The following is a 26271-nucleotide window of genomic DNA, read 5'->3' on the forward strand; positions in this document are numbered from 1 at the left end:
TGCAGGATACCTAAATCAGCTTTATTCACAATCACAGTTACCCAATTTTTCACAATGAGTTATTCTTCTCTTCAAACAGAACACAAAACATCTTAAAGTAAAGCGATGAAATGCAAATGACACAAGAACACAGAGGTACGCGGGAGCCTACACAATTCAAACAGAACAAAAGGTTAGGACTGTTGTTGTTACTGCTTTTGCTGTTTTTTTTCTCCCTGCAGAGAGCCTTGCTCTCCTCCCTGCTCACAACTGGAGCCAGCTGATGCGGGGAGCAGGACTGAACCCCAAATTTTGAGCTCAGATGCTGGGGGAGCTTTCGGTTTCTGCTAACTTCTAGACTTTGGTCCACAGTAAAACAAACAACACAGTTAATATATTAAAACACTCTGAATTCAAAAGGTGAAAAGGGAATTCACACCACTGCACTGGTACCCATAGATAGTTTCTTGAAAAATAAAACGTATCCATTGGCTTGCCCTGTGCGGGAGGGAACCGGTCCCAGTGGCTTGGTGAAGGCCTGGGAGGCTGCTTATTGCACATTTCCCCACATCCACTGATTCACGGACACATTCCTACCTCTTGGGTTCTTCCTTTCTGAAATTTTGGGGTGTGTTTAAGCACTGACACAGATTCCCCACCTTTGCTGGTCCTGGAGGCTGGCTCTATGCCCACGCGCTGGCCATGCTCCTGGCATGGAGGCTGTAATCGCTTCCTCCCACCCCTGTCCAAGCAGGGCCCCTGGGTTAGAGGTGGATGTGAGAGGTGTGCAAAGAAATGGTGTAAATCCCTGTAACCAGAAGATCAGTGTTCAAGTTACGGAGTGCCCACCAGGCACGCTGGGGGTGGCTGCAGGCCCCTGCAGGAGGCTGCAGAGATGGCGGTGCCTTTAGAGAAAGGCTTTACAGAGCACTCTCCAGCTCTTAGCATCTCCTTTGATTTCCTTGAAGGGTCAGGGTGAGGCCATGTTTTCCGGAACCTTCACCCACCACACTTGCGGTGGCCACGATAGCAAAAGGCTCAGCAGGACGAGTGCAGCCCCATGGCATTCCCTGGCCTGGTGGCAACGAGGCAGGGTGAAGGCTGCGACCCCACTCCAGCCCCGACCACCCCTCAGGGCCCAGTGCTGCTGCTTCCTCCCAGAGGCACCAGGATGGGGCCAGGACAGCTGGGGAACACCTGCTGTAGCTGAGCATGGCCCAAGACCCTGCAGCTCTTTGCCAGGCCAGCAGCTGTGACAGTACCACGGTCATCATGGCACCCACTATAGGGACAGCGGGGTTCCCAGTGAGGGCAAGGGGGTTATTTAAATAAACCAAACCCCTCAAGCTATAATTATTTTCTTCTTCCCCCCTCTAACACATAAGGACAGCCATGTCCTGCCGGCGGGCTGGCTGTAAAGGGCTAAAAGTACCACCTGGCTGTTTTTGTCTTAAAGCACAGTGATAAAGTTACCAGTAAATGAGACCCGCAGACATGTGGGTTTATACATTCTTCCCCAGTGGGGTTAGGTTTTTGTTTTGTTTTTTTTTTGTATTTTTGGGTTGTTTTTTTTCCTTCATTTTTCTATTTTCCTTCAGAATTGCTGTCTGGATGACAAGGAGAGGAAAGGCGAGGGAGGTGCATCTTCCCCTCCTGCAGGCCATGGAGGCAGAGATGCTGCTGGATTCTCTGTGTTGCGTGAAGACCATTCAGGACAAGCCACAGCAAATTGGTGGTGAGGGGTGTGAGAGATGCTTGTCATGCAACAGGATGGTGCCAGGAGGTGGCTGGACACTGCTGGGAGGGAGAGAGTCCAGTGTTTGCTGCCAAACCCATCATGAATGAGGAACTGCAAGAAGGCAGCACAACAGCCATGGTGCTGCTCCCCTGGAGGTGCTGCCGCGATGGACACAGAGAGGATTTTCTTTAAAAGTCCTCATTACTCCTGCATTTCTACTGCTGATGTGTTCCTCTGCTGGGTGCATGCTTGCCTCATGCCACACTTTTTAAGGGGCCAGTTGTAAATCGAAACACACTGCTTGTTTCTCCCCTTCCACCAAGGTGTTCTTTGCAGCAGGATGGCTCCAGAAGAGATGTGCAGCACTGAACCTTTTATCTCTTGCTGTCCGTGCTAAACATTGGAGATTCCCCTCCTCTGTGCATGATGTAGAAAAGGGATGCTTGCTCCAGCTGTTTTTTTGTTTGTTTGTTTTTGGGAGAAAGTTTAAAATCCATAGGGGGGAAGCAGTCCATGGTGATTTCCCTGATGCACTGGAGTTCAGCCCCAGGAGAGTAGAAGAGTAGCATCTAAGCTGGTCTCATCTCTTGTCCATGGAAGTGGAGGATCAGGAGTGGTGGTGGGTGATGGTTTTCAAATCCCCAGGTGATGAATAGAGACCAAGATCTCTGATACTTCACAGCCACCTCTCCACCTCCCTAGTCCCATCACAGCAGTTGCTGTTGCTCTAAGTGCTGCGGTATGTTTTGATGATATCTTTGATGGCCCGTCTGCAAATGGGACAGCAAGCGTTGGCCATCTTCTTGAGCTTCAGACCACATGAATAGCAGAGACACATGTGTCCACAGGAGTAAATGACTGTGTCTACCATGTTCTCATAGCAGATGGTACATTCATCTCCCCAGGGCCCTGAGACGGATGGGGAGATGGGTGACTCCGGCAAGCTGACGGGAGAGTTGGGAGCTGTGCCTGAAAGACAAAGAACACGGTCGCTTATGCTGCTTAAAAGGCTTCCTGACATCCCAGAGTAATTGCCCCAGAGCCAGAAGAAGAGGGTGGGACTGTGCCCTAACAGCATATCACAGTTCAGCTGTCCTCCAGGATCAGGGGCTCTTTCCTGCAATCCGCTGGTCACTGAGCCCTGGTTCACATGCCAAGACTCGGTGCAGCAATGAGGTAGCATCTGTTGAGATCTGCCACCCACAAAGAACAAACCAAGAAACAGCTGTTCCTGAGCATTTGGGACAAAGAGCATTTTCACGTTTTCAAACCTCTGTCTAAACATTAACGAAGGAGGAAAAAATGAGAAGGGGTGGAGCAAACCATCTGCTTTGAAAAAGAGGACAGGTGGCAGCAGCTCCCAAGACAAGTAGTGCTTCATCTCTAAGGCTGATCTAGGGATATGGGTCTACAGTGCCTGGAGACAAATCCCTCCATGTGGGTCCTCCAGGACAGGGGTGGGGTGCTGCTGGCATGGGCAGCATTTAGCTCATAGCAGGCACATTGCTGCAAGAGCCACAAGGGTTGCAGTAATTGTGCTTGCAACATAAATGTGGCGAAGACTCCCTGCCAAGCCAGATGAAGTGGCAAGATAATGAGAGAATTTCTATTTGCCCCAAAAGATTCAAATGGTACCATCAGAAAAAAAATACATTGGTTAGGACAACAGTGACAAGACTTGGTAAATTACATAGCTTTGGGATCGTGTAGATCCTTGGCATTCTAAAAATTTAACAGAACATCCTATCATTTGTACTTCATTTATCTGAATCTCACTGGAATATTAGGAATATTGTTACTGCCTTTTTTGGGTACTGTAGGTGTGTGGAGAAGGAAGGGGGGGGAATTAAGTATATTTGTAGCTCCAGCCTAAGTCAGTGTGCAACACCACTGCCACAGAGTTCTCCACTGTGCGTCACAGGACCAATGCACAGAACAGAAACTTTGCTGTGTCCTCTGGGACCTTTCATGATGAAAAGGGTAAGAGAAATATTGCTGTCTAGGCATCTCAGCAGCTTCCACGTAAGTCAGACTGAAAATAGACTCTGCAGAGGCTCACCCTCCCTCCCCAAGGGAGCTGACAAGAGCCTCCATTGCTTACTGTGTTTTTGAATCCATTCCGAGAGACAACCACAAGACAGTGAAGAGAGACAGAAGAGAGAACAGAGGTATCTCACCACACTTACCACTGATGGAGCTGCAGAGTGGGCCAGAGCCACACGTAGACAGTATGGGGTCAGAAACACCACTGCAGAGGACGGTGGGGGAATTGGGTGTTGATGTGGGTGAGCTCGGTGTGGACGGCCCCAGCCGCTCGGCCAGTATGGTGGAACCTGTGCCATGAGAAAACAAAGCCACAGTGACTTTTAAACACTTGAGTCTGATGAGGCCCTGGGGATAAGTGGTAGGGGTGCAACTCTCAGTGCTGACCAGCTCTCGTGACTCATCAGATTGAAATCTAGGGAAAAAAAAGAAAACCAACAAAAACAAGACCTTTCACACCTTTTCATATGCTAGCCACTGGCAGAAGACAAGAGGCTTCCACAGTCCCTGAAACTACCCGGTGTTCCTTTAACCATCATAACCCTTTGCTTCTGCCCTTTGTCTCAAATCTTTAGTTCCTTTCCTCATGGTCTCAAGCTCCTGTGTGCACAGCACTATACCCAGCGATGGGCTTGTGGCCAGTAAAGGACAAAGCCTGCAGAAGGGTAGGCTGGACTCCAACACAAGAATATATCACCTTGTCAAAGCACTCTGCGCTAACCCAGAGTAAAATATATCCCAGGCTCTCATGAATTCACGCTAAGTCACTCAAGGACTTCCTAAAGACAGATTCAAGCATTTGATAATCAGAAAAACTTAGCTCCATTCACTGCCCTGCCTTTTTTGTAGGGTGATTTAGGGTAAGGGGTTGGGATACCAGGTGAGGACAGAAATCTGGGTAGAAACTGATTTAGGGCAGACAGAAAAATGGGAATGCTTAAAATTCTGGTTGCTGCAAAGGTTTGGTTCATTGCAATGATACAGCCTGGGCTTCAGTATGGCAGTGGTGAGGCAGTGGCACACACATGAACCAACGTAGGGTTTCTTAGTGGTAAGAACTAGTTTCCCTGCAGTTTTGAAGTTTCGTGTTGTGGGCTGGGAATCAGAGCTAAAATCCAAAGACTTCTCCATGTTACCATATAAGGAGCCAAGAGACACAGAGGGTTGGGATCTGCAATGTCCTTGATGAGCTGGAGGCTACTCTCCAGAGAAAAAGCAGCAGCAGAAGGCCAAGGACACCCTGTGGACCCCATGCAAAGGTCCTTCTGTTCCTTGTTGCTGGGAACTATCAAGCCAATGAAGTCCGATCTCAGGAAGTGGGGACCCTAAGTGTCAACTCTGGATTGTGCAAAAAAAGCATGAGTGCAGCAGCAGCACATGACACATTCCCCTGTCCTTTGTAGCAGATTAAGATTGAGAAGTTCAAGTGTACAGAAAGCAAGGGGGAGCAAGTTTGAGTTGAAATCTGTTCTGAAGTCTGCATATGGGAAAATAAGCAATGCGCTTCAGCCTTCAGACCCTCAGTTTCACCCTTCTTCAAATGAGGAGCGCCTGCTTACAGGCACAATCAATTAACCTCTAAAAGGCTCTGGGGCTCTCCCACTTGAGATGCTGTAGAGAATCACTTCTGTTAATACACAGATGGAAGCTGAGGCTGAAGCTCATCTCAGTAAATATGCAAAGAGAATGATGCAGCCTCTAATGAGAGCCACTAGCAATGACTCTTCCCTGCCAATCTGACAGATGACCGTAGCAGAAAACTTGCCCTGTGGGTAACACGCTGTAAACAGGCCCAGCAGGAGCATGGATTTCAGCTCCTTCATTGCACACAGAACAAATGCCAGCAATGAACAGCTGAACAATTTTTTCAAGCTCTCCCTCTTCTCCCTGCAGCCTGGAGACATTTCTTCCATTCAGCTGGCACACAGTGCATTGCATCTCTAACACCAATGTGGTCATTTCACTAAGTGCAAAATAAAGCCTCTTAAGAGCACTTTTTCCTGGCCTGATAGGAGAATTTGGAGGTGCCTCAAGTGCCACAGATATGAACCAATGGAGCATGCTGGCAGCAGTGCAAATGGCCCTTCTGCAGGGTGAGGAGAGCTCATCAGCGCAGGAACTGCAGGCTGAGTGGCTGGTCTGAGTCCCAAAATGGCCCTGCCCAAGTCCCAAGGCCAGCACACACCTTCCCAGCTCTTTCTCCTAATACAAGGCGCAGTTCTTGACTTTTCTCCAGCGTAAGTACAGAGCTTTGTTTAAAACAATCCGAGTTTCCCTACCAGACAAGACATGCTTTTCCCTTGGTGACAGAATAATCAGCAGAAGATACGTTACTCACACTGTTAATATATTGCTGGATGGTGTGCAGACACCGTGACAAGCAGCACGGAATGACATCATGTGCCGGGTGGAATGAGCATGGCCAGCTTGGCTTAACTAAAACCAGATTCTTGTGCACAAGGCCAAACAGGCTCATTGTGTGCACAGAGCTCCCACCAAAAGCTTTCAAACCATGATTAGAAGAAAATAAATGGTAAATAAATCAGTTTAATTACTGGTCTTAAAACATTCTGTAAAGCTCCCAGATAACTTTCCTCTGCTCCTAACTTGCCTCGTGCTTGATCCCAAACATGCTGAACACACTAGAATTACCTTTAAGCAGGACTTGAATCAATTCCATTTGCTGTTTTATCTATGCAGCACTAGCATTAGGAAAATCCAACGCAGCCTGACACTTTCTCTGCAATCCTATGTCATTGCTCCATGAGAGATGTATTAAGTTAATTTGTGTGTCCACCCACAAAAGGAAAGAGAGACTGTACTTTTAGTGGAAGAGAGTATGACCATAGGATACACAGCACTGTGCAGGGAAAGGCTGCCAGCACGTTAGCAGTTTGTAATTCAAAAAGGTCTTGCCAGCCAGAACGAGGGTCAGCAGAAAAAAAGGATGGCATTCAATTGGCTCAAATGCAAAACATAGCACTATATGTTGTGTTGAGATAATCAACTACCAAAATACAGGGCAGGGAACTGGACTGTTCAATTAGAAATACAGTTGTCTTGCAGAAAGAGGCCTGGTGACTGCTGGAAGTCACCAGATAACAATAAATCAACAATGCCATCTTGTTATGAAAAGGTCACATCAATCCAGGCTCAACCGAGGATGGTTAAGCACTGGAGCAGGGGCCTGGAGGCACAGTGGTACCTCTGTTCCTGGAAATACTCCAAACTCAACTGGTGAGTCTTGTGCTCACTTGGAAGTTAGCCATGCTATGAGCAGGACATTGGATTAGATAACTCTCAGGGGTCCCTTCCAACATAAAATGTTGTATGATTTCAAGACAATAACAGTTTTCATAGGCTGCTAGAATGAGGGCAGAAACAATCTGTTCTCTGTGAAAGCTCACGAAAGACAAGAAATCATGGGTTTAGAATCCTAAGGCATTCAAGTCACGCATTATATAGATAGCAAAGCACTATAAAGCAATCAGACTTCCTAGAAAGATTATGGCATCTTCATCACTAGAGCTCTTTAAGAACAGGAAAGTGAAATAGGTAATCTCTTGGGATCCCATCCAGCATTTATGATTTTTGTGAGAGCAGTTCTCTATATCCACAATTGCCCTTTTATAGAAGGTCTTAACTGCAACCAAAACACAGCAGCTATAGTCCTCAGAGATGCTTTTGGCTCCCTGTGTCTATTGTGGTGAACAGGGTGGTTTCCCAGAACACTGCATTCCACTCTCAGGGGATATCCCCTGGGGCTGTCACCACTTCCAACAGAGACATTTTTTTGCTCATCTCTTGAAGGCAGCTGTCTGGGGAAAGCTTTTAAGTTGTTAAACAGGCCAGATACAATGGCAATATTCTCTAAAAATACATGAAAAATTGTCAGTTAACACACCCTCCTTAACTCATTTATAAAAACATTATTTCTATATTTCTTCCTCATAGTAAGGCAATTATGTTGACCTTCTTACTGTGTGGGCCCAGAGAAAACATCATGCAACAAGCACCACCACGACACCAGGTGGCTAGGAGCAATGCACTGTCTGTATTCCCCTTCTGAATGTGCTTAGGAGCATTTACTCTGATGCAATCAAATCTTCACCTTTTTAAGGTGTTCATAACTCATTCCTTCATCTGGCATCCATCTCTTAGAGAAGCAGTAGAAAGACAGGACTTCTATTCGTGTGATTCAAATAATGACAACACAGTGAACTCCATCCCGTATCTATCAGTCAGTGAACCAGTTATAAAAGCATCTATCAGCCAACGAAAGGTAAATGGCAACTTGACTAGACTCTTAATGACTATTTCAGAAGTGTATTGATTTTCAATGTTGTTTCATCCATACACTGGTTCCCGTGCTCCCAGCACACAGTGGAAATGACTTGATGAGATGCTGAAATCTGGCTGCAGTCTTCAGCTGGCACTCTGAAAGGTGCTCGAGAGAGATGTGCACTTCTCATATGTTTTAGCCCAGTGAGCACTGGGCACCTGACAGTCCCATTCAGTTAGCTGTCTTACAAAAGTCCCAGTTTGATTTCTGTTTGTTAGGAACCAGATTTTAAGCCTGTCTGCTAAACTAATTTCCCTATCTCAAAACATCTTCAATATACATTCTCACATATAACACTGTGCATGTGTCAGGGCCATGGATTTGTTACCTTGGTAAGATCAAGGCTTTTTGAAAAATCTGGCTTAATTATGGGTACTCAGCTTGTGTAAACATCTGACGATGGGGGTCTGTCCCATAACACCTGTGCTCCTGCAGTGGGAGTTAGCTGTCATATTACAGAAGTTATTAGAGCAACCCTGTGAAGCATCTCAGCTGCACTTAATCTAATCTACCACAAATCTCTGGCTTCGTAGACCACTCTTGGTAAACAATCATGTGCAAGACTCCAGTAGGACTGAGATCTCAGTTTCTGTCCTTACTGTTTTTTAATGGAAAATCTGATATTTTTTGCTCATAGATGCAAACTGCATAGAATTTTCCCAAATTATTTTATACTCTATTCAACCTTCCATTACAGGGGAAAAAAAAAAAAAGAAAAAAAAAAAAAAAAAGGTAGATATATTTGGTGGAATTCCAAAGCTATTCTGTTTATTACAGGAGAAAAAAACAATTCTGAAGATGCAATGAGGAACCTGGAACTGTGGAACTGTACCTAACGTGCCTTCTTTTGGCCTTGCAATCTATTGGCAAACAAAGTGTCTTGGGGTTCTTCCCCCACCCTTTCCCAGAAAGACAAAGTTTCTTTCTCTTAGGCACTGACGTCTGACGTCACGAGGTAGATGTCAAACACCTCTCACTTGACACCTCAGTATTTCTTCAGTGGTACATCCATAAAGGGGTGACTCTTAGCAAGACCAGCCTTGCAATGACTAAATCATTCCACTTTTTATTTCAGTAACTAGCTTTCAGTAATGCAAATACTCCGTTAACTATAGAGTGAGTTGCAAATACCAAACAGTTTCAGTGTGATTGTCTCAATGCTAAAATGACAGCTCTCTCCGCAGCATGCTCCGTTCCAAAGAGCAGCCATATAAATTTATGCACATTATCACATTTTCTTGCCTCCTGCTAAGGCTGCAGGAGAGCTATTCTGTCCCACGGGGCCACCCAGGTCTTGCCCAAGAGGGACTTTTAAATACATCATACTGAAACAAAGGAACAAAGCACCTGCAGTTGCCTGGGCACATGGTAGTTAAAGATCAACAATAATGCTAGGGAAGGATGTAATCATATCCATCACTTTTGAATGCCATAAAACACGTGTATTTACACAGCCAGTTGTTATGTTCCCACGGCAATGGGAACAATACAGCATTTACCAGAAACCAGAGCTTCCTTCCCCTTGGGCTCAATGTTCATGGCCAGCCATGCTCTCAGAGCCTGGCCTCTGTACCGCAGTGCATCTCTACCTCTCAGGTGACTGGCATCAGTTGATGATCCATGGTTGTTTTTACTTTCAGTATTGCCTGGGTGATTTTAATTCTGAACAGAACAATACTACATTTCTGAGCAGAACAATACTACAATTTGTTCTTTGCAAGCCTATGAAAACACAAGGAATTCTGCATTATGCTATGGGAATGTCCAGAAATAGGTAGCCTGGTAGATTCTGCATGCAAAACCGTAAGACTTACGTTTACAGATGTGTGTCAGACTTAACCACAGTTTGGGAAAATAAAAGTTAGATCCAAATCACAGAGAACAAGAGTTTAGACTTTCCTGTGGATCAGAAATGGAGTGTGCTTTATGGCTTCACTGGAACACTGTTGTTTGCTGTATCCAGAAGGGCAGCAGGGCACCAGCACATCCATTAGCCACAGTGCAGTTCAGAACGAAAAATGAAAGCTCCAGACAGTAGGAGCTGTCTGAAGGCAAAAAGCACGTGGCAAATGTACGAGCCAGCTGGTGTCTTTTCTGACCCAAAGGGTGAAGTTCAGCAGTTATTCAGCACTTCATCCTGAAAAGTCCCGCAGGCATAGGCACCATGCAATGAGCATCTTGCTGAAGTGAACGAGCCTCTAAGGGGCTCCATCTCACAGTCTATCCCAACGAAGCACCCAGACAGATACTTGGATCAACGAGAAGTCAAAAAAGGAGCCTGGATTAAGCAGACAAGATGCATGAAAAGGAGAACTGGAGCTAAAAGAGCACAGGTATTAATTACTCTGACCAGAAAGGCTCCTGTTTGTTCATAAACTGTGCCTTTTCCGTTCCATCTCACATAAGACATTGGGCTCAGGGTAACTGAGAGACCACAGAAAAAGTGGTTCTGTGAGCAAAAGGGAAACCACTGCCTAACCCAGCTCCTCCAAGCTCTGCGCTCCGCCAGGAGGGACATGTCTAAATAGGGTGGCAGATGCACACAGGAGATAAATATTTCCACTTTCCTCAGCCAGCACTGTTCTGAATTTCTATGGGACACGCAGCTGCATGAAAAGGCATTTGACAAAGAAGGAAAAGAAAGAGTTTAGTCTGCTGTGCCATTCTCTCGGTAGCCAGAATAACTAACTCTTGCCAGTGTTAGTTCAAAGAATAGGCAGATTTTATCTCCTGACATGAGCAGTAATTCAAAGGAGCTGGTATATGATCCTGTATCCTGTACATTCACTGCAGGCAAACAAATACATTAGGAGATAAGGGAGATCTATACATCACTTGTTATGAAAACCTCATTGCATCAGGAGCAGTTTATTATCCCAGTTGCGATAATCACCTTCCCTGTTACGGAGGGAAGTGTAGACAGGGAGAGGCTGTCACTAAGAGGAGGCCTGCTTGTTCTACCCAGCCTCTACCAGATGTGGCTGATAGCTCGGTACACAGGTCAGTGCTCATGCTTGACTTGCCCATGCAAAGCATGGGTTTATGTGCTGAATAGCCCAAGCTACAAGCAGGTGGCTGACATGGATCACAAAAGACAAATATTTCATGGCATACAACTCTCTGTGAGCATGCAGGTTTCCTAGATACAAGGTGTAAAGCACCCTGGTCCACTCTAGCACAACAGCTTCCCTTTGTGCTAATTCTCCTTTAAGGCAATAAACAGAAAACTAGACAGGAATGGAGGGATCTACACAGCACTAGAACCAAGCCAAAGGCTGCTTGCAACGAAAGATAAAACCACACGCAAGAGGAGAGTTTATGAAGAGGCATTAGTACAAGTGGACTACTTTCCAGGAGGCATCAATTAGTAACTCTCTTCACTCACTTTTCACACTACTTACTCTACAGTACCTTCCTGAGCCCCCTTACTCCCATTTTGATCCTTTGCCAACTGCTGCTGCAGGGAATCCTGAGGAACCAAGGCTTCATAGCTGTTCCATCAGTAGTCCCTGGTCGGTTCTCCCCCCCTGCCCCTTCCGTTTTGATCCCACTGACCAAATTTCAGCCAGTCTGAAAAGAGGATAGAAATGTCAGCAGCAATTAATTTCTAAATATCTTGCAATGGGCAGCTATGTAGGAGCTCCATCTCAACACTCACAGTGCAGGAGGTGGGACAGCTTAGCCCACACACAACTGCATTTACCAGCACAGATATAAGCACAGATCTACCCACAGCAAATACAGGCTCTCAGCCTACATAAGGATACATCCAGGGAGCTGCAGTATTGGGCAGCTTTTGTGGTGGGGCTGGAGTTATTGAGGAGCACAGACAGAAAAGAGACAGATAAGGTAGCAACTCATCTTCACCACTATGACTGCTGATGGAAAATGTTATTTCATCGCTCAAAAGAGAACTTCCATATAACTGGAAAGGATGAAATTCACATGGGAAACACACACACAGACACACACAAAAATAATACAAAGGAGATGAAGGATGTTTCACATACTGGTGATTCACTCTGAGACACAAGCAAATGAAAGAGTATCCCCAACCATTTGGCTCCCCAAATGCTAAATATATAAACTCGTTGCTGTGATAGCTCCTCCAGACGTGAGTCATACACTGTAAATCCTTATGGGGGCGATCAGTTTAACTTCAAAAATTAATTACACCACCAAAACCAGACCAGTGTGTCCAGGCTGGTTCATTTCAGCTCTTCAAAGCTGTCACTAAAACTGCGTGAGAGCTGAAATGCTTACCGGCAAAAGCTAAAAACAGTAAATCAAATTTAATAGGCTGGTTTTGTCTACTGTATGGAAATGATGCCTGGAAAAAAAGAAATAAGAAAAAAAAGGCAGGAAGGGAGGGAGCGAGGGAGGGAGGAAGGAAGGAAGACAGGAAGGGAGGGAGGCAGGAAGGGAGGCAGGAAGGAAGGCAGGAAGGAAGACAGGAAGGAAGACAGGAAGGGAGGGAGGCAGGAAGGAAGGCAGGAAGGAAGACAGGAAGGGAGGGAGGCAGGAAGGAAGACAGGAAGGAAGACAGGAAGGGAGGGAGGCAGGAAGGAAGGTAACCTAAATCAGAACAAATGGAATTCCTAAAGGATGTGCAAAATCGGATTCATTTCTACCTGCCTGAAGTTCAGGGTTTTGGTTTGGACATCCTACATATATAATCCACACAATTTCTGAAGCAAGACCAGCACTTCGCAAATTAAATATTTAGAAAGGTTTCCAATCCTGACAATAAGATCTATTGCCTCCCTCAATTGTTGGTTTCTGTTAATTATCATCACGTATATCTAATTTAAATTTGCCCCTCTTCATTTGCAAGGAGCTTGATATTTCTTATACTATTATCTGCTATCTTAAAGTGCCCTCCTCTTCCATTTATCTTCCCTCCATGTGGTCAAGCTGCCTTTTAACATTTTCTTTGCACCAAACTGACATCCTTCCACCTCCCACTATAAATGACTGTGGTCTCTCACTGTGTTATAGCAGTAGTTGGGTTTCATTTCTTTTCCCCATGGCAGGATGACAAAAAGGACAAAAATAATTAAAAAAAAAAAAAAAAAAAAAGCTGCAGGGGTGTTGGTATTGGTGTTTTCTACCTTCTCCATCCTCCCCAGAAAAGCAGAAAAGACAGAGAGGAAGTAGAAATAGCAATTTTCATTTGCTATATTTTACATTGCTCTATGTCGGACATTCCTTTAACACTGCATAGCACTGCTTTGATTGCTCTAATAATGGCATGCTCCCAGAATAAGAATGACATCTGCTATTTCAGACAGTTTTGGTACAATTATGCCTCTTGCAGTATTTCTGTCTCATTTCTTTCAAAGATATGGAACTTCACGTTTTCCATTAAAGCTAGAAAAGATGACTATAAACATGTCTTCTCCTTTGAGACAAAAATCAAACTACAAAAGGTAGATCACACAGAATTACTCTTGTTTGCATTCTGGAGATTGAGCTTGTCATTAGAAAGATGAATACTTTATATTCCTCTTACATTTTCTATTATCATAATGACAGATTTTATGGCAAGTGCCATAATCTGTTCCATGGCAGTGCAAACAGTGCACATCACCTCCCTAACAGCATTGCAAAAGCTAGAGATGGTAGCTCATTATTTTCTGCACCTTTTCTCAGGATATTGATGATCTACATAATTACTGCAGGTACAGAGATATGCAGTGTTGGGACAGCATGAGTGCAGCAGCACTATACTGATACTGGCAATGCACTGCTTCCAGCATTAATTATTATACTGGAAAAATAGGCCTGAAAAACTTGATTTGTATTTTAACACTTATTAAAGGTTATTGGTAAACTCCAATTCTATGGCTGTTAACTGGGAGACAGCAGCTTGCTGCCCAAGCTGATGTGACTAAAGCTGTACATTCTATGGGGTCCTATCCTATCACTGAGCAGAGTGAGGTCAACAAGTTCAGTTCTCTTCATTTACATTCCACATAAGAACAATACCCTATTTTCAGCTTCTGCTGTGACAGAGGTCAGGAAAAATCTGTTATGTCCATACAAATATAAGTAGAAAGGTTTTTTTCCAGCTCAGCAGATTGTCAAGGGAACATGGGTCACATTAGTGATCTCATATGAAAGGAAGTACAGGTTGATTACTAGTTTGACCAGCAGCTCAATGACCTGAGCAGGCTTTCTTTCTTACACCTACAGAAGCATTTAATCTTCCTACTTTGACTGGGGTCTGTTTGACTTCACCTACCATTATAACAATGATGTGTTGGTGGAGAGCAGAGCTAGCCATGGATTACGTACTGTACCCACAACAAATATCATCAGGTTGAATTATCAGGGATTGAGTCTTGGGCTCCTGGAAATAAACTGCAGTATTACATTTGTCATCTGTGATCTGTTAATGGCCACAAAACACTCACAGCATAGGCCTATGGTCAACTTTAAGCAAATCACTTAGGGCAGTTCAGACTGTGGTTTAGACTGTGAACTGGACTCTGCAGACATATATGTGTGCTCATCATGATTTATCTTCAAGGACTGTCCATAAATCCTAAGAAAAGAGGTGCTGGTTATGCTTTGGTTGTTTTTTTCTTTTCTGCTTGGTAAAAGGGGATTTTCAGGGGCTTTGAAACAAAAAAAGAACATAAATATATTTAAATCTATATAAGAGTATAAACAAGAAAGGATAATTTCCACTTAGAGAAGGACTTCACATTCTAAGAAACCATCATCTGCTCTCTGACACTGACACCAGCAGATCCATATTATGTTCCAAATTCAAGATCAAACACATCTTATGCCTATGGCTCTGTATCTACACACAAAGGGGACCAGTCAATTTGTTCCTAAACAAATGCTATATCAAGGCCTTTCCCTCCACACTTCAGCATTTCAATAAAAAGTATTTTGGCCAACAGAGCTTAAAAGTAAAGTAAAAAACATCAAGAGAAAGAGACCAGCTTGAGATGCCCACCACACCGAGTGGGTTACCTTAATTAAAGTGGTTACCTTAATTAAAGTGGTAAAGAGTGGGCTGCCTTAATTAAAGCTGGAGCACAAATCCCTCTTCTGTTGCACTGTTCAGCGCCATGCTCTGCACATCTCTGCGATTACAAAGTACACGGTTCTCTTTCTGCTTTCCAGCCTACTTCTCACATATGAGCCTGGAGAAAGCAAGGGGACCACTCTTTCTGGGAATCAGACATTTCAGAGAGCTAACACACAGAAAAGGGAATCAGTCATTTGTCTTGCTGGCTATGCCCCAGATTAGCTCAGAATAAACCACCTCTCCTTCATCCTTGCTTCACCTAGGTCCACAGTGACTCATCTATACTCAGTGGGGGTCTCTGAGGTTTAATTTATTATCTGAACAGAGCTTTGAGATCATCAGATGAAAGATGCTATAGAAGTGCAAAGTCTTGTATGTCATAGCCATGTGCTACATACATGCCTTTACTGTGTTTTCCCTTAAAAAAAAAAAAAAGAAAAAAGTTGTACTTGCTCCTAGAATAGGAAGGGAGACATCAGCTTTTCCATTCCTTCTGTCTTTACCCACAACAGATCCCATCTGGCTGTTCTGTGTGCAAGGTTTTGAGAAAGGGGGGGTGAGACCTACCGAGCACACGGATCTGCATGACGGCACCGTGTAAGCCAAAGAACATCCAGAGGGGCTGCGAAGAGTCCACACAGACTTGCATGCCAGTGCTGGCCCCGTTGTGACTCAGGTGCAGCTCGCCATCTGAATTCACCATAAATCCCAGGATGTCTCCACTCTGGAGGGGCACCAGGACTCGGCACACGGCCCAGAACTCCTTTCGGTCAACCAAGGACTCGGGGTTATAGGGGAGGTCGCTGGGCCTAAGGGTGCTGGGATCGCAGGACGTCACCCCGTAGGACAGCGTCCCCGTGCGCGCAGCGTTGGACTTGTTAATCTTGACAAAAATGGTCTCGTTGATCCGAAGGGGTCTGCTGGTGAAAACCAAAGTCCTCTCCTCCCGGGCGTGCTCCAGGCGAGCCACAGTTTGGTCATCGAGGATTTTGACATGGGCTCCCCGGAGGTGGTGGAAGCGGAGGTCGCTCTCGAGTTGGGAGGGGAGGAGGTGAGAGTGCTGGGAATTGAGGGAGTTCTGTGGGATGGGGCAGGTGGTGGCTGTCACGTGGAAGCTCTCCTCCTGCAGGTTGAGGTCACACAGGCTGACTGAGAGGCGCGTGTCCTCTGTCTCCCGCCGTAGCGATGGCCGGCGGATGGCGGTGAAGGAGCGAGGCCGCAGGCAGTCAGGAGGAATGATTTCACTGTCTGTGGGGAAGGACAAGAGAAAGCAAAATAGGTATCGCTTTGCAGAGAGTGACAACATCCAGGAGTCTGCAAAATGCTGTTTGATTGAGATATTTAAAAGGGAAGATCAGAAAGCTGCCGCCATTAATAAATTTTCCAACTTTCAAACATGGAGGCAGAGTATCATAACATGCATTTGCAATCAATGGCTGTTCTTGTGCTCTTCACACCAGCATCATTTTCTGAGTAGGCAGACTCAAAATCGATGGAAAGAATTGACCCAGGGAAGGTCTCCTTGGAGAGGGGAAGCAGAGGGTAAATATATGAAGTACACCCCGGACATGCCAATCAATATTTACCCAGGCTCCGAGGTTTCATGCTCTGTTCATCGTCTACGATAATTCGCATAGGTTTAGGAAATGAATTTCTAACTAGACTTTTTTTTTTTGTTTTAAAATGAATGCTATGTTCAGTTTTAATTTATTTATCACCATATGAAATTTAATTTGTATTCCTGAATGTAATTAATCATTAGTGGTCTGGTCCTTACTGCAAATCAGTGCAAATATGGATTTCACAGAGTAGAACTTGGGCATATGCAGTTTTCTATAAATAATGTACAATCATCTATTATTGCCATGAAAAAAGATTAAAAATCAAACCCATAGATACATAACAAAGATGATGCTTGCACATTCGCATCCATCAGTGGAAACAGAATTGCACCTTATTATTTTTGCTCATTTCCCCTGCTGTTCCAAGAGCTAATCATCAATTTATTCTTTTTCTAAGGATCATAATAGCCTGGCTTTAATGCATAAATTACTATTACTTAACATATTCTTAGCTACACTGTTGCCATAGAAATTTCAGAGAGCAATATGCTGAGAAAAAAAAAAAAAGAAAAAAGAAAAAAAAGAAAGAAAAAAACCCACAAAATTATTCGAGGAGATTATAAAAGTAAGTGAGATCATGAAGAGATTTTTATATATATGTTTAACTTCCTGGACTTTAAGAAGCTGAATTGCATAAAGACACTGAGAGAAACCTGAGCATGTGGGTAACTCTCTGTAAAGGTTACAATAAGCTGTGATTCATATTGAGCGAACTACAGGAGCTATGCCTGCACCAAGCAGGACTATGATTCTACGACTGCATTGTGGCTTCAAGCCAGGCTCCAAACATCACAGGATAGGACCTACCCCTTACAACAGAATTCCCCACCAGTGGCACAAAGCCACACCACCACGTCTCAGACCTGCAGCAAACGGGGCACAAGGTGGATCAGCAAGAAGAGGAAGAGGAGTGAAGACTCATTCCCAACCCATGGGCAAGACATTTGCAGTGTGCACCTTTTCCAGCTGCATCTCCTTGGATTTTTCTTCTATGGCAACAAAGAAGCAGGAACTCAGGTTATACAAGAATTTTCCCAAAGGGATGCACCCTTCCCTGATACACCAGAGCACTAGTTCCATATTGGCATGCCAAGGAAACATGCCAGCTACTGAATAACCAACATTTCCTGCAACATGCGAGGTCTGACTAACAGCCTTCCCTGCCCTCCTCTTCTGGGAGCCCTGACAAGAGCACACCCACACACAGTTTGGCTTCAAGAGAGATCTCTGCTTTGCTTAAACTGGATTATTCCAGGCTCCTCTTTAAATAATCTGCTATTACATGGGAAGCACAGTGTCAAAAAAAAAAAAAAAAAAAAAGGCTTTGTTATTTCTCGTATTTGATTTTCCCCATACTTATATTCCGGCTTCTCTTCCCAGACGTTAATTGAAGAAAAAGAGGAATAAATTAAATAAAAAATTACCCCAAGTGATAATAGAAGCAGGTTGCCTTAATGCTTTGTAATATATGGGCTCACATTTGCATTGCAAGTGTCCCTGCTGGATAGAATTAGACTTATTTTGCCTTCCTCTGGCTGTAAACCCACATAGGAGAACAAATTAATACTGGCAGCCGACGACGATGCTTTGGTATAGGTGAATGGGTAGAGACCTTTCTGAATAGGAACAGAAGGTCCCCTCTATTTTATTCCCTGTAACCATGCATGTGCAGCCTGGCTGACAACTGTGATGTGTGGGTAGCTTGCAGCCAGGGTTTTGAAACAGCTTGTTTTCCACCAGGATGCCTGCATTTCCCTTTGGCTACTGGACAAAATATCTCTTTCCATCTGAAAAGAGGTTAAGAGAGATGAAGTTCTTCTGCAGCCAAGACACATGGCAGTGATAGCAAACCAGGGCTACGCTTCCAACTGTTCTACTCAGATCTATCAGTAGCTCAGATGCCTAGCCATATAAGGGATGTCTCAAGCATATGGGACTGAATGTGAGAGTTAGTTCATTAATGTTTGCAAATATCCATGGAAAAAAGGATTGCAGTTGACTGGCATTTGAAATGGGGTTGTGAAAATTTAGAGATGAGTCTCTAAGAGTTGCTGGCCTGCTCCAGGGCTCTATTTTTTTCACAAATCTCAAAATATTCAGCTAAAGAAAAAGAATCCCACTGAACATGAAGTAAAAAAACAGTGGGATTCATCTTTTGGAGTGGTAGGTAAGTCAGAAGAGAGCCACTTATCTGGCGTAACTGATAACAGCTGAGGGCTATAAGAATAATTCTGGTGAACTGTGAAACAAATGAGGCAACGGAGCAGTTTCTTTCACTAGAAGAACTCAGAAACGAGTTGTTTTCTTCCACCAAAGCTTCATTTATCACTTTGCTAACACAGATCAAGCTGATCGTGCAGCAGCAGCTCATAGCACAGCCTTGTTCCTGCACAACATTTACAAACTGTCTTTAATTCCTGCAAAGGCATTTATCGTTGCAGAGACAAAACTGGAGTACACATCAAAAAGAGAGAATGTTTCTATCTGATGAGACAGTGCAATATGAAACGAGTTCAAGGGCCCATTGCTGAAGAGGTCAACCAGCCCGAAAAATTTAGTAATCATCGCTTTTTATGCAATATTCAGGCTTACAAGGTTACTTGCATAAGAGAGCAGGGGCAGCATTTCTTTGGGAAAAGGCAGCTGGATTCTCTTGTGTGAGAATAGATGGGACTTGTGAGTGAAGCCCGCAAGCTGTCATAAACAGCTTTACCCAGCTGGTCAGGGTACCAGCAGCAGGCCAGCCAGCTCCACACACAGCTCAACATAGGCTGGGTGCCCAGGTGCCCTTCCAGAGAGCTTTGGCTGAGTGCTGCACCAGTGCAGTTCTGATGCCAGTGCTGGATTTATAGACTTCAGCTTTCCAGAAGCAATATAGACTTAGCCAAAGCAGAAAGGTTTTCTACTAAACACAGTTTTTCTGCTCATCTGCTGACAAACCTGAGACACTGAATTTTTGCAAAGGATGTCTTACTTCACAAATCCCTCTGTATCTTTATCTGGCTTTAAGAAAAAAAATGAGTAGGAGTAATTTATTTAGAAAAGTAGAGATGAAGGGCACTTGAGCAGTTCAGCAGTTCTGTTTTCTCTCCCTCTTTAGCAGTGTTTATCTGCAAAATTTATATTCTCAGCAACTGGTTCCTTGCATACAAAATTTACTTGAGGAATCTTCCTCAGACCATAGGCTTCAAAGCTCTCTGTTTTTCTGCTCTGAGGGCATGGAAGAGCCTCCTGCTCTCCCTCCTGCAGGCTCAAAGCAACAGCAGTAGCACTTGAAAGCAGAAGTTAGGAGGAGCTGGGGAGCACCCAGATACAGCCAGAGTCACTGTATCCAGATCAGAAGTATGTCACTGCTGCCCTGTATTTGAACTGCTGCCAAACATTGACTTCTTAAGATCGTTTCCTTACACATGCATAATAGTCACAGTAAATATTTATTACAGATATCACATACGTGCGTGTTTACTACAGCTACATGCACATTCAAACACGAACACATTTCTAGCCACCAGCACGCACAGATAATTCAGCCCTGTACAAACCCAGAGGGGATGTACTGCTGTCAGACTGTCATATCATTATTTCCGTTCTCTTTTCATTTTCAGTTTTGTTTGTCATTGCCTAAAGACTTCACTTTCCAAGGTCATGAGCAGCTAGGATTCACACACCTGAACAGGATCTGAGCAGGCAGAGCAAGCTTGGTGCACACACACATACACCAGGAACTCCGGATTTAACTGGAAGCTCTAAGGAAACAGATCTCCATCTGAGGTGCAAACCTAAAACCTCACATAAATCATATTTCTTCAGACTGTGAGGGCTGTGACCATGCTCCAGAATGAGCTACAGAAGATGTAATATAAATAAACCAAACTTGAGACTCAACACCTTAGGATATGGGGAATCATGTAGACAACCTAAGAACCTATGACATTTCTTCCCTCCTAAAAGAGAGAAGTGTTGAGAAGACAAGGAATAACCGAGTGATTCCTTGCATTTCAGTCCTGTGTTACTAAGCAAAGAGTAAAAAATTGGTAGTCAGAAGCACGCTGGCTTGCTCTTTCCTATGCACAGCCCTATGTTCTTTCCTTCCTTCTGTTCTTTCTCTGTTTTTCTTTTACAGACGCATTTCTCATCTTTCAACCCCTGGTTTCACTGGATAATAGTATTTTTAGCAAGTACTGGTGCTCGCTATACAATTTCCATGACCAACGAATTTCACAGGTGCTGAGCTACCAAAAGACATCTTGCACAAGAATACTTTGTGCAAATATACAGCTGCAGAAGGATTTATAGCACAATATTCCCACCATGCTGGAATGCACCATCTCCTCCACAGCCTACAGCAGACTCGTGCAGCTAACAGCCATTTGGCAAGGCTTCTCCATTGCAGGGCGATGTGTCTGAAATATGAGGCAGATGTACTGGGCTGTAAAATAGCATCACACTCAAAGGCAATTGGAAAAAGCAACCAGTCATAAGACAAGAAGTAAACCCGTGCTCCTGGAAACCCTTGGTCACACACAGCCCCATACTCCCCATCGTAGGAGTGTGGGTTTTAATGCTACCTGCACTCCAACACAGCTGCTGGCCCTGCCAAGTCTGCCCCTGTGGTGATGAGGCAATCTTTGCTCCCTTGCTGATTCAGTCCTACTGCGCTGATGCATGCAGCTGGGGAACCACCACATTTCAGCCTAGAAGTAACCAGAGCAATTTCAATACATCGTTTATAGCTACGTTTATTGTGTACTTTAAGGTGATTGAGGACTGAAAACTCACTGAAATGGAAACAAGCTGCATTCTCACTTATTCCTCATAAAAGAAAGAGGAAGATCATTGTGACCTGGAGGCAAGGAGCAGTACCAGCTCCCAAATCCCCCTGGGTGCTGACTTCCTCAGTGTTTGCATGTCAGCCAGCCCATAGCACCACCTCCGCTGCAAAGAGCAGCAGCCCTGGCTGGATCGGCAATGCGGAGTGCTACTGTGTGGCCCTGGGTTCAGAATCCACCCTAATTAAAAGACCATTGGAAGCCAATCTGCATTCAGCCTGCTGAACTCAATGGTGTTCGAGATGTCCTCACCACCACGGGATGCTCTGCTCAGCAGTGCTGAGCTCTGTCATGTGTATCTTAACTGTTTTACTGCACTGGGAGGAGCTAAGCAAACAGGAGAGTGAAAATCACCCTTACTTAAAATAAACACAGGAGAAAAACTGAGAAGTGAAGAAAGACGATGCCACGCTTGCAGTCACAAAGAGACGAAGCTCCTCTCACAGAGCATGTCCAGAGTGCTCTTGCCTGCTGGCAACATGTCAGGGCAGACACTTGTAAAACTATTTGTTTTTCTGCAAGCTTGTACTCTCCATGTGAGGTCTGGAGGCTGGGTTGCACTGCACTCAGTAAGGCTGCAGAGCCCCGCTCTCCCGGGCAGTCCTTGTGCTGGGATGCTGCATGTGGGTCTCCCCCTCCCTACCCTGCCTGTTACTGTTAAATCCTGAATTTATATGATCCGAGACCACTCCATTGTGTTTACTTCTCATAAACCATCAGGCGCCAGAATGCAGCTTCTCGGATCGTGCAACGAAGCCACTTTCAGAGAATTATTGTAGCATGTGGGAGGCAAATGTTTAAAATCTCTCAAAGGAATGATTCAGACTAAAAACCTCCTTTGCCATATACTTAGGAATTCACTTCAACAAAGTACATTTCCCTTTATGAACAACTGAGAAATCAAACTGCCCAATTTATTACCTCAGATCAACCATTCCTTCTTCCTTGCAAAACGCACACATAAAATCAAGGACATCAGTTAAATAAACACCTACTTATGCAGTACCTGCATATGTACATGCCTGTATTTCATTGGTAGTACAAACAGCACGTTTCAAATAAAGCTCCTTCCTTCTGCTCTCGGTGCTCTGGCTCCTCTCTTTTTGCACACGCTTACAGGAATATATGCAAAACTACAGCCAACAGATGGTTTCACTTGTACCAGCTATATGCGTAGGATGCATGGGCTGCTCTCTAAGAGTCAGCAAAATCTGCTCTGGAGCAAGCAGAATCCAGGATCAGGACCCAGCTGCCTGGTTCTGCAGCAGAAGATGCTCCTCGCCACTTGAACAGAAGAGAGGGATAAACAGTGAGTGGAAGGCAGGAAGAATTAGTGTTCTTGTTTTATAGACTGAAAGCCATGGGATGGGGTAAGTTGTCTAAGGGGACAGTCAATTCCTTTTAACTGAAACCTCTTGGGGTTGCCCAGCGTGCAACAAACCTTCTCAGCTTCCCCACAGTACGCCCTCTCACATCCTACCCCTCCACTCAGTGCTTGATTCCCTACCTGCTGCTCCTCCGCTTCCATCTGCAGGTTTATCTCTTCACCTTCAACCTCAATGTCCTCGGGACCCATTTGTTCATCATAGGACCTCAATGGTCAGCATGGAAAACACTGTTCAAGAATTCCTCTTCTGCCAACACATCAGCTTGAAATCACTGTGAGGCCAACAGACACATGCTTTTCATGTGCATTCACATGGTTAAGCAGGAGTTAATGGCTACATGTCAATTCTGGCTTCCTGCTCATTGCAATTTGGAAGCCACATTAACCAAAACGACAGCCATTTTCATTGCAGAAGTGACAGATACATCAATCACCCAAGTCTATTTGTTTGCCTATGACCAACACAGTCCAAATTAGCTTACTGTTAAGATACTCAGGTGTCTTGCCAGTACAGCATGAGAGAATTACTGCTGTAACGAAGGAGCAGATGCCAAATCCCAGACCGAGGGTTATAGAGAGCCTTAAAGCTGGAGTTCATCTGTGGGAGAAATCATTTATGATCGCACCAAAAGTTATCACCAGATTTTAAAACTGAGTTACAAAAGAAGCCAGACCATTGACTCAGTGGAACCAGTTACCGGGCTGTGACTCGGTGGAATTAGATGCAAGGCAACAAATGTCTTCCACTTCAATAGAAATGAGTGGAAATCAACAGTGCTTAATTAGCACCTCACTAAACTGGTCTTTGCCTCACATTTATATTTGTTTGGATAGAAATCAACATTTCTCCCCAGACATTCTGGCAAAGATGAAGCACTAAAATAATTTGGTTTGCATGATTCAGTTTTGGAGAGGTGATAAAAAAATGGGATGGAAGAGAAAAACTTAACCAATTAATAGTTACCAGCTGCTAGATGTGAGATACAATTACTGTGCAAACCTGGTGGCTTCCTGGGGCTGTTTAGAACTAAATCTTGTTCTTGAAGCAGTTGTGCCTTTCTACCATTAGGTACACAGCACCTGATGTCCTGCCAGGTGAATCACAGGAAACCCTTGGGACCTGTCCGGGACACTTTTCTGAGGATACAGATATCCTCCCATGGCTTAACAGGATTGTCACAGATTTCTTTTCATGGATGGTCAACACTGTGCTCACAGCAGATTAAGTATCACAGCAAAACAAATCAGAAACAAACCAACAGAATAACGAACAGACTCTAAAAGATGGGAAGGAATGTGTGCTCGTGTACTGCCAGCCTCCCAGTTGAAATATTCAGAAAGAAATAAACACAAACTAATGAGCTTAAGAAAACTGTGGGTGGGTTTTAAGCCACAGCAAACAATTATGGCTTCCAGTTCAGCTTAGTAATTGAATTGATCATCTGCATATTTTTCAATAAAATCTAAGGAATGAAAGCATGCCGTTTCATACATGGATGAGACTATAGTTTAATGTACAAAGGTTGAGTACTAACTAATAAATCATAATTTTGGGACATGTGCTATATAACAAAGTTCTCTAAGCCAGTCTGGTTCATAACAAACATTCATGCAATTTTGCATGGCATCTGTAAGCATGTCAGATTGATACGAACGTATGAAATGGCACAAAGAACATAACTAGCTTCATAGAACTAAAATAAATTACTGTTTTACTAAGCAAATATGAATGTTTTGAAAGGGCCTGACAGTACATTCTGAAGAACAAACTTCCATATGCCTGTTATGGCTGGGGATTTGTTTTCTTTTCCACAAAAGCTGATGCTCCCAGTTAGCAGGGTGCTGGCAACCTCTGTGTTACAAACAACACATTTTGGTTTTCATTCAGGAAGGCTTCATTCTGGGTAAAGTCATCCTCCCAGCCAGCCATCATGCAGATGGTGGATGTTCTTCAAGATTAAAGCTGTGCTTCTCCACTGCCACAGCCACCTCTGGATGTCACCACCTCCTTGCCCGATTCCCTTAAGTGTGTCCATGAGTTTTCCATTTAATGTTTCCTAATTCCCCATGAAGTCATAGAAATAAGGTTTCTGCAGAAGTCTTATGCCTTGGGTTTTGTGGAGACCATTTAATCCCCATCATTCTCTCCTTCATTTATTTCCCACTCACAAACATAAAAGTCTGAATTTTACTCCCGTCCCTGATGCGATGATTTCCACTTCCATTCCTCTCAGGGCCTGCAGGTCTCCATGTTCAGGTGCTATTATTTCTCGCACAAAATACAGAAAAGCAATCAGCACTTTAAGGGTCACACATTATTTTTCATCTCAATCTGTACAGTGTCTCACCTTGTCTTTATATGTCCTCATGTTCTTTCTACCACTCAAAGTCTTTCCTTGTATGTTTAATTACCTGTGCAAAACCTAATTCTTCCTCAAAACTGAAGGTTCCAGGTCTTCAAGATGTAAAGAAAAGAGGAACTTTTCTCTGTAGAAAAGTGTTCCGTTTGTTGTTTTTTTTTAATTTCTCTTTGGGAAATTAAAGCTATTATTGCAATTCCTGGTTACCTAATAACTTTACAGAACCCTCTTTTCATTCTCAGTGACACCACTGGTTACTCCTGGCACTATCATCTCTTTCATCTTCCTTTTCTTAAAGAAATGCTGACCCCCTTTTATCTTATTCATTGAGGCAAGACCCTGGGAAACCTGACCTTGTGCCTGATCTAGGAGTTGGCAACCCTGCCCATGGTACAGGGTTGGAACTAAATGATCTTTGAAGTCCTTTCCAACCCAACCATTCTATGATTCTACAATTTCAAAACAGTAGCTCAACATTACAGTGCTGTTAACCCCACAGCTTTACCTCTTACTGTTTTGAAGATTGCTATGGGCCTTCCAACAGCTCTATTTGCAACGCTCTTTGCATTTCTGTAAGAACGTTTCCACAGCATCTCAGTGCTCACAACCAGTTTCCAAGCTGCGTCAGACAAATCTCTTCATTCTCTGAATCATCTGACAGAAATTTTCTTCAAAAGAAGCATTTTCTCCCTCCTTCCCATCCATCATCCTCCATTCTGTGGCATTTATGTATCCTGCATTTATCCCTTTTCACCTAGTTTCATTTCCTGCTGTGCTTTTCTGCTAGCAGTGGGTATGATGGCTCTTTTCCCAACTTCTCCCCACGTTGCCCATTGAAAGGCTCCTCCCATTACTGACAGCTGCTCAGCAAGAAGTCCATCCACCAACAACCACTTTGTGCTTGCCATCACCCAGCACCCTCCAAA

The 26271-nt window shown here is 44.2% G+C and overlaps 1 protein-coding gene across 4 annotated transcripts in view; it reads right to left on the reverse strand.

Annotated features, from left to right (window-relative positions):
• Positions 1-26271, reverse strand: part of NEURL1 (neuralized E3 ubiquitin protein ligase 1) — a 135997-nt gene continuing 109726 nt past the window's right edge. For all 4 annotated transcript variants that reach the window (XM_042818813.1, XM_042818815.1, XM_042818814.1 and 1 more), the window contains exons 4-6: positions 15715-16395; positions 3904-4050; positions 1-2686 (exon numbers count right to left, since the gene is read on the reverse strand). In XM_042818813.1, the coding sequence (XP_042674747.1) occupies positions 2445-2686; positions 3904-4050; positions 15715-16395 (1070 nt within the window). In that variant the 3' untranslated portion in view covers positions 1-2444. The remainder of the gene's footprint in view (positions 2687-3903; positions 4051-15714; positions 16396-26271) is intronic.

Source organism: Centrocercus urophasianus, unplaced genomic scaffold, assembly GCF_019232065.1.
Source record: "Centrocercus urophasianus isolate 14NV4802_14NV808 unplaced genomic scaffold, USGS_Curo_1.0 seq_17, whole genome shotgun sequence".
Classification (NCBI taxonomy): Eukaryota; Metazoa; Chordata; class Aves; order Galliformes; family Phasianidae; genus Centrocercus; species Centrocercus urophasianus.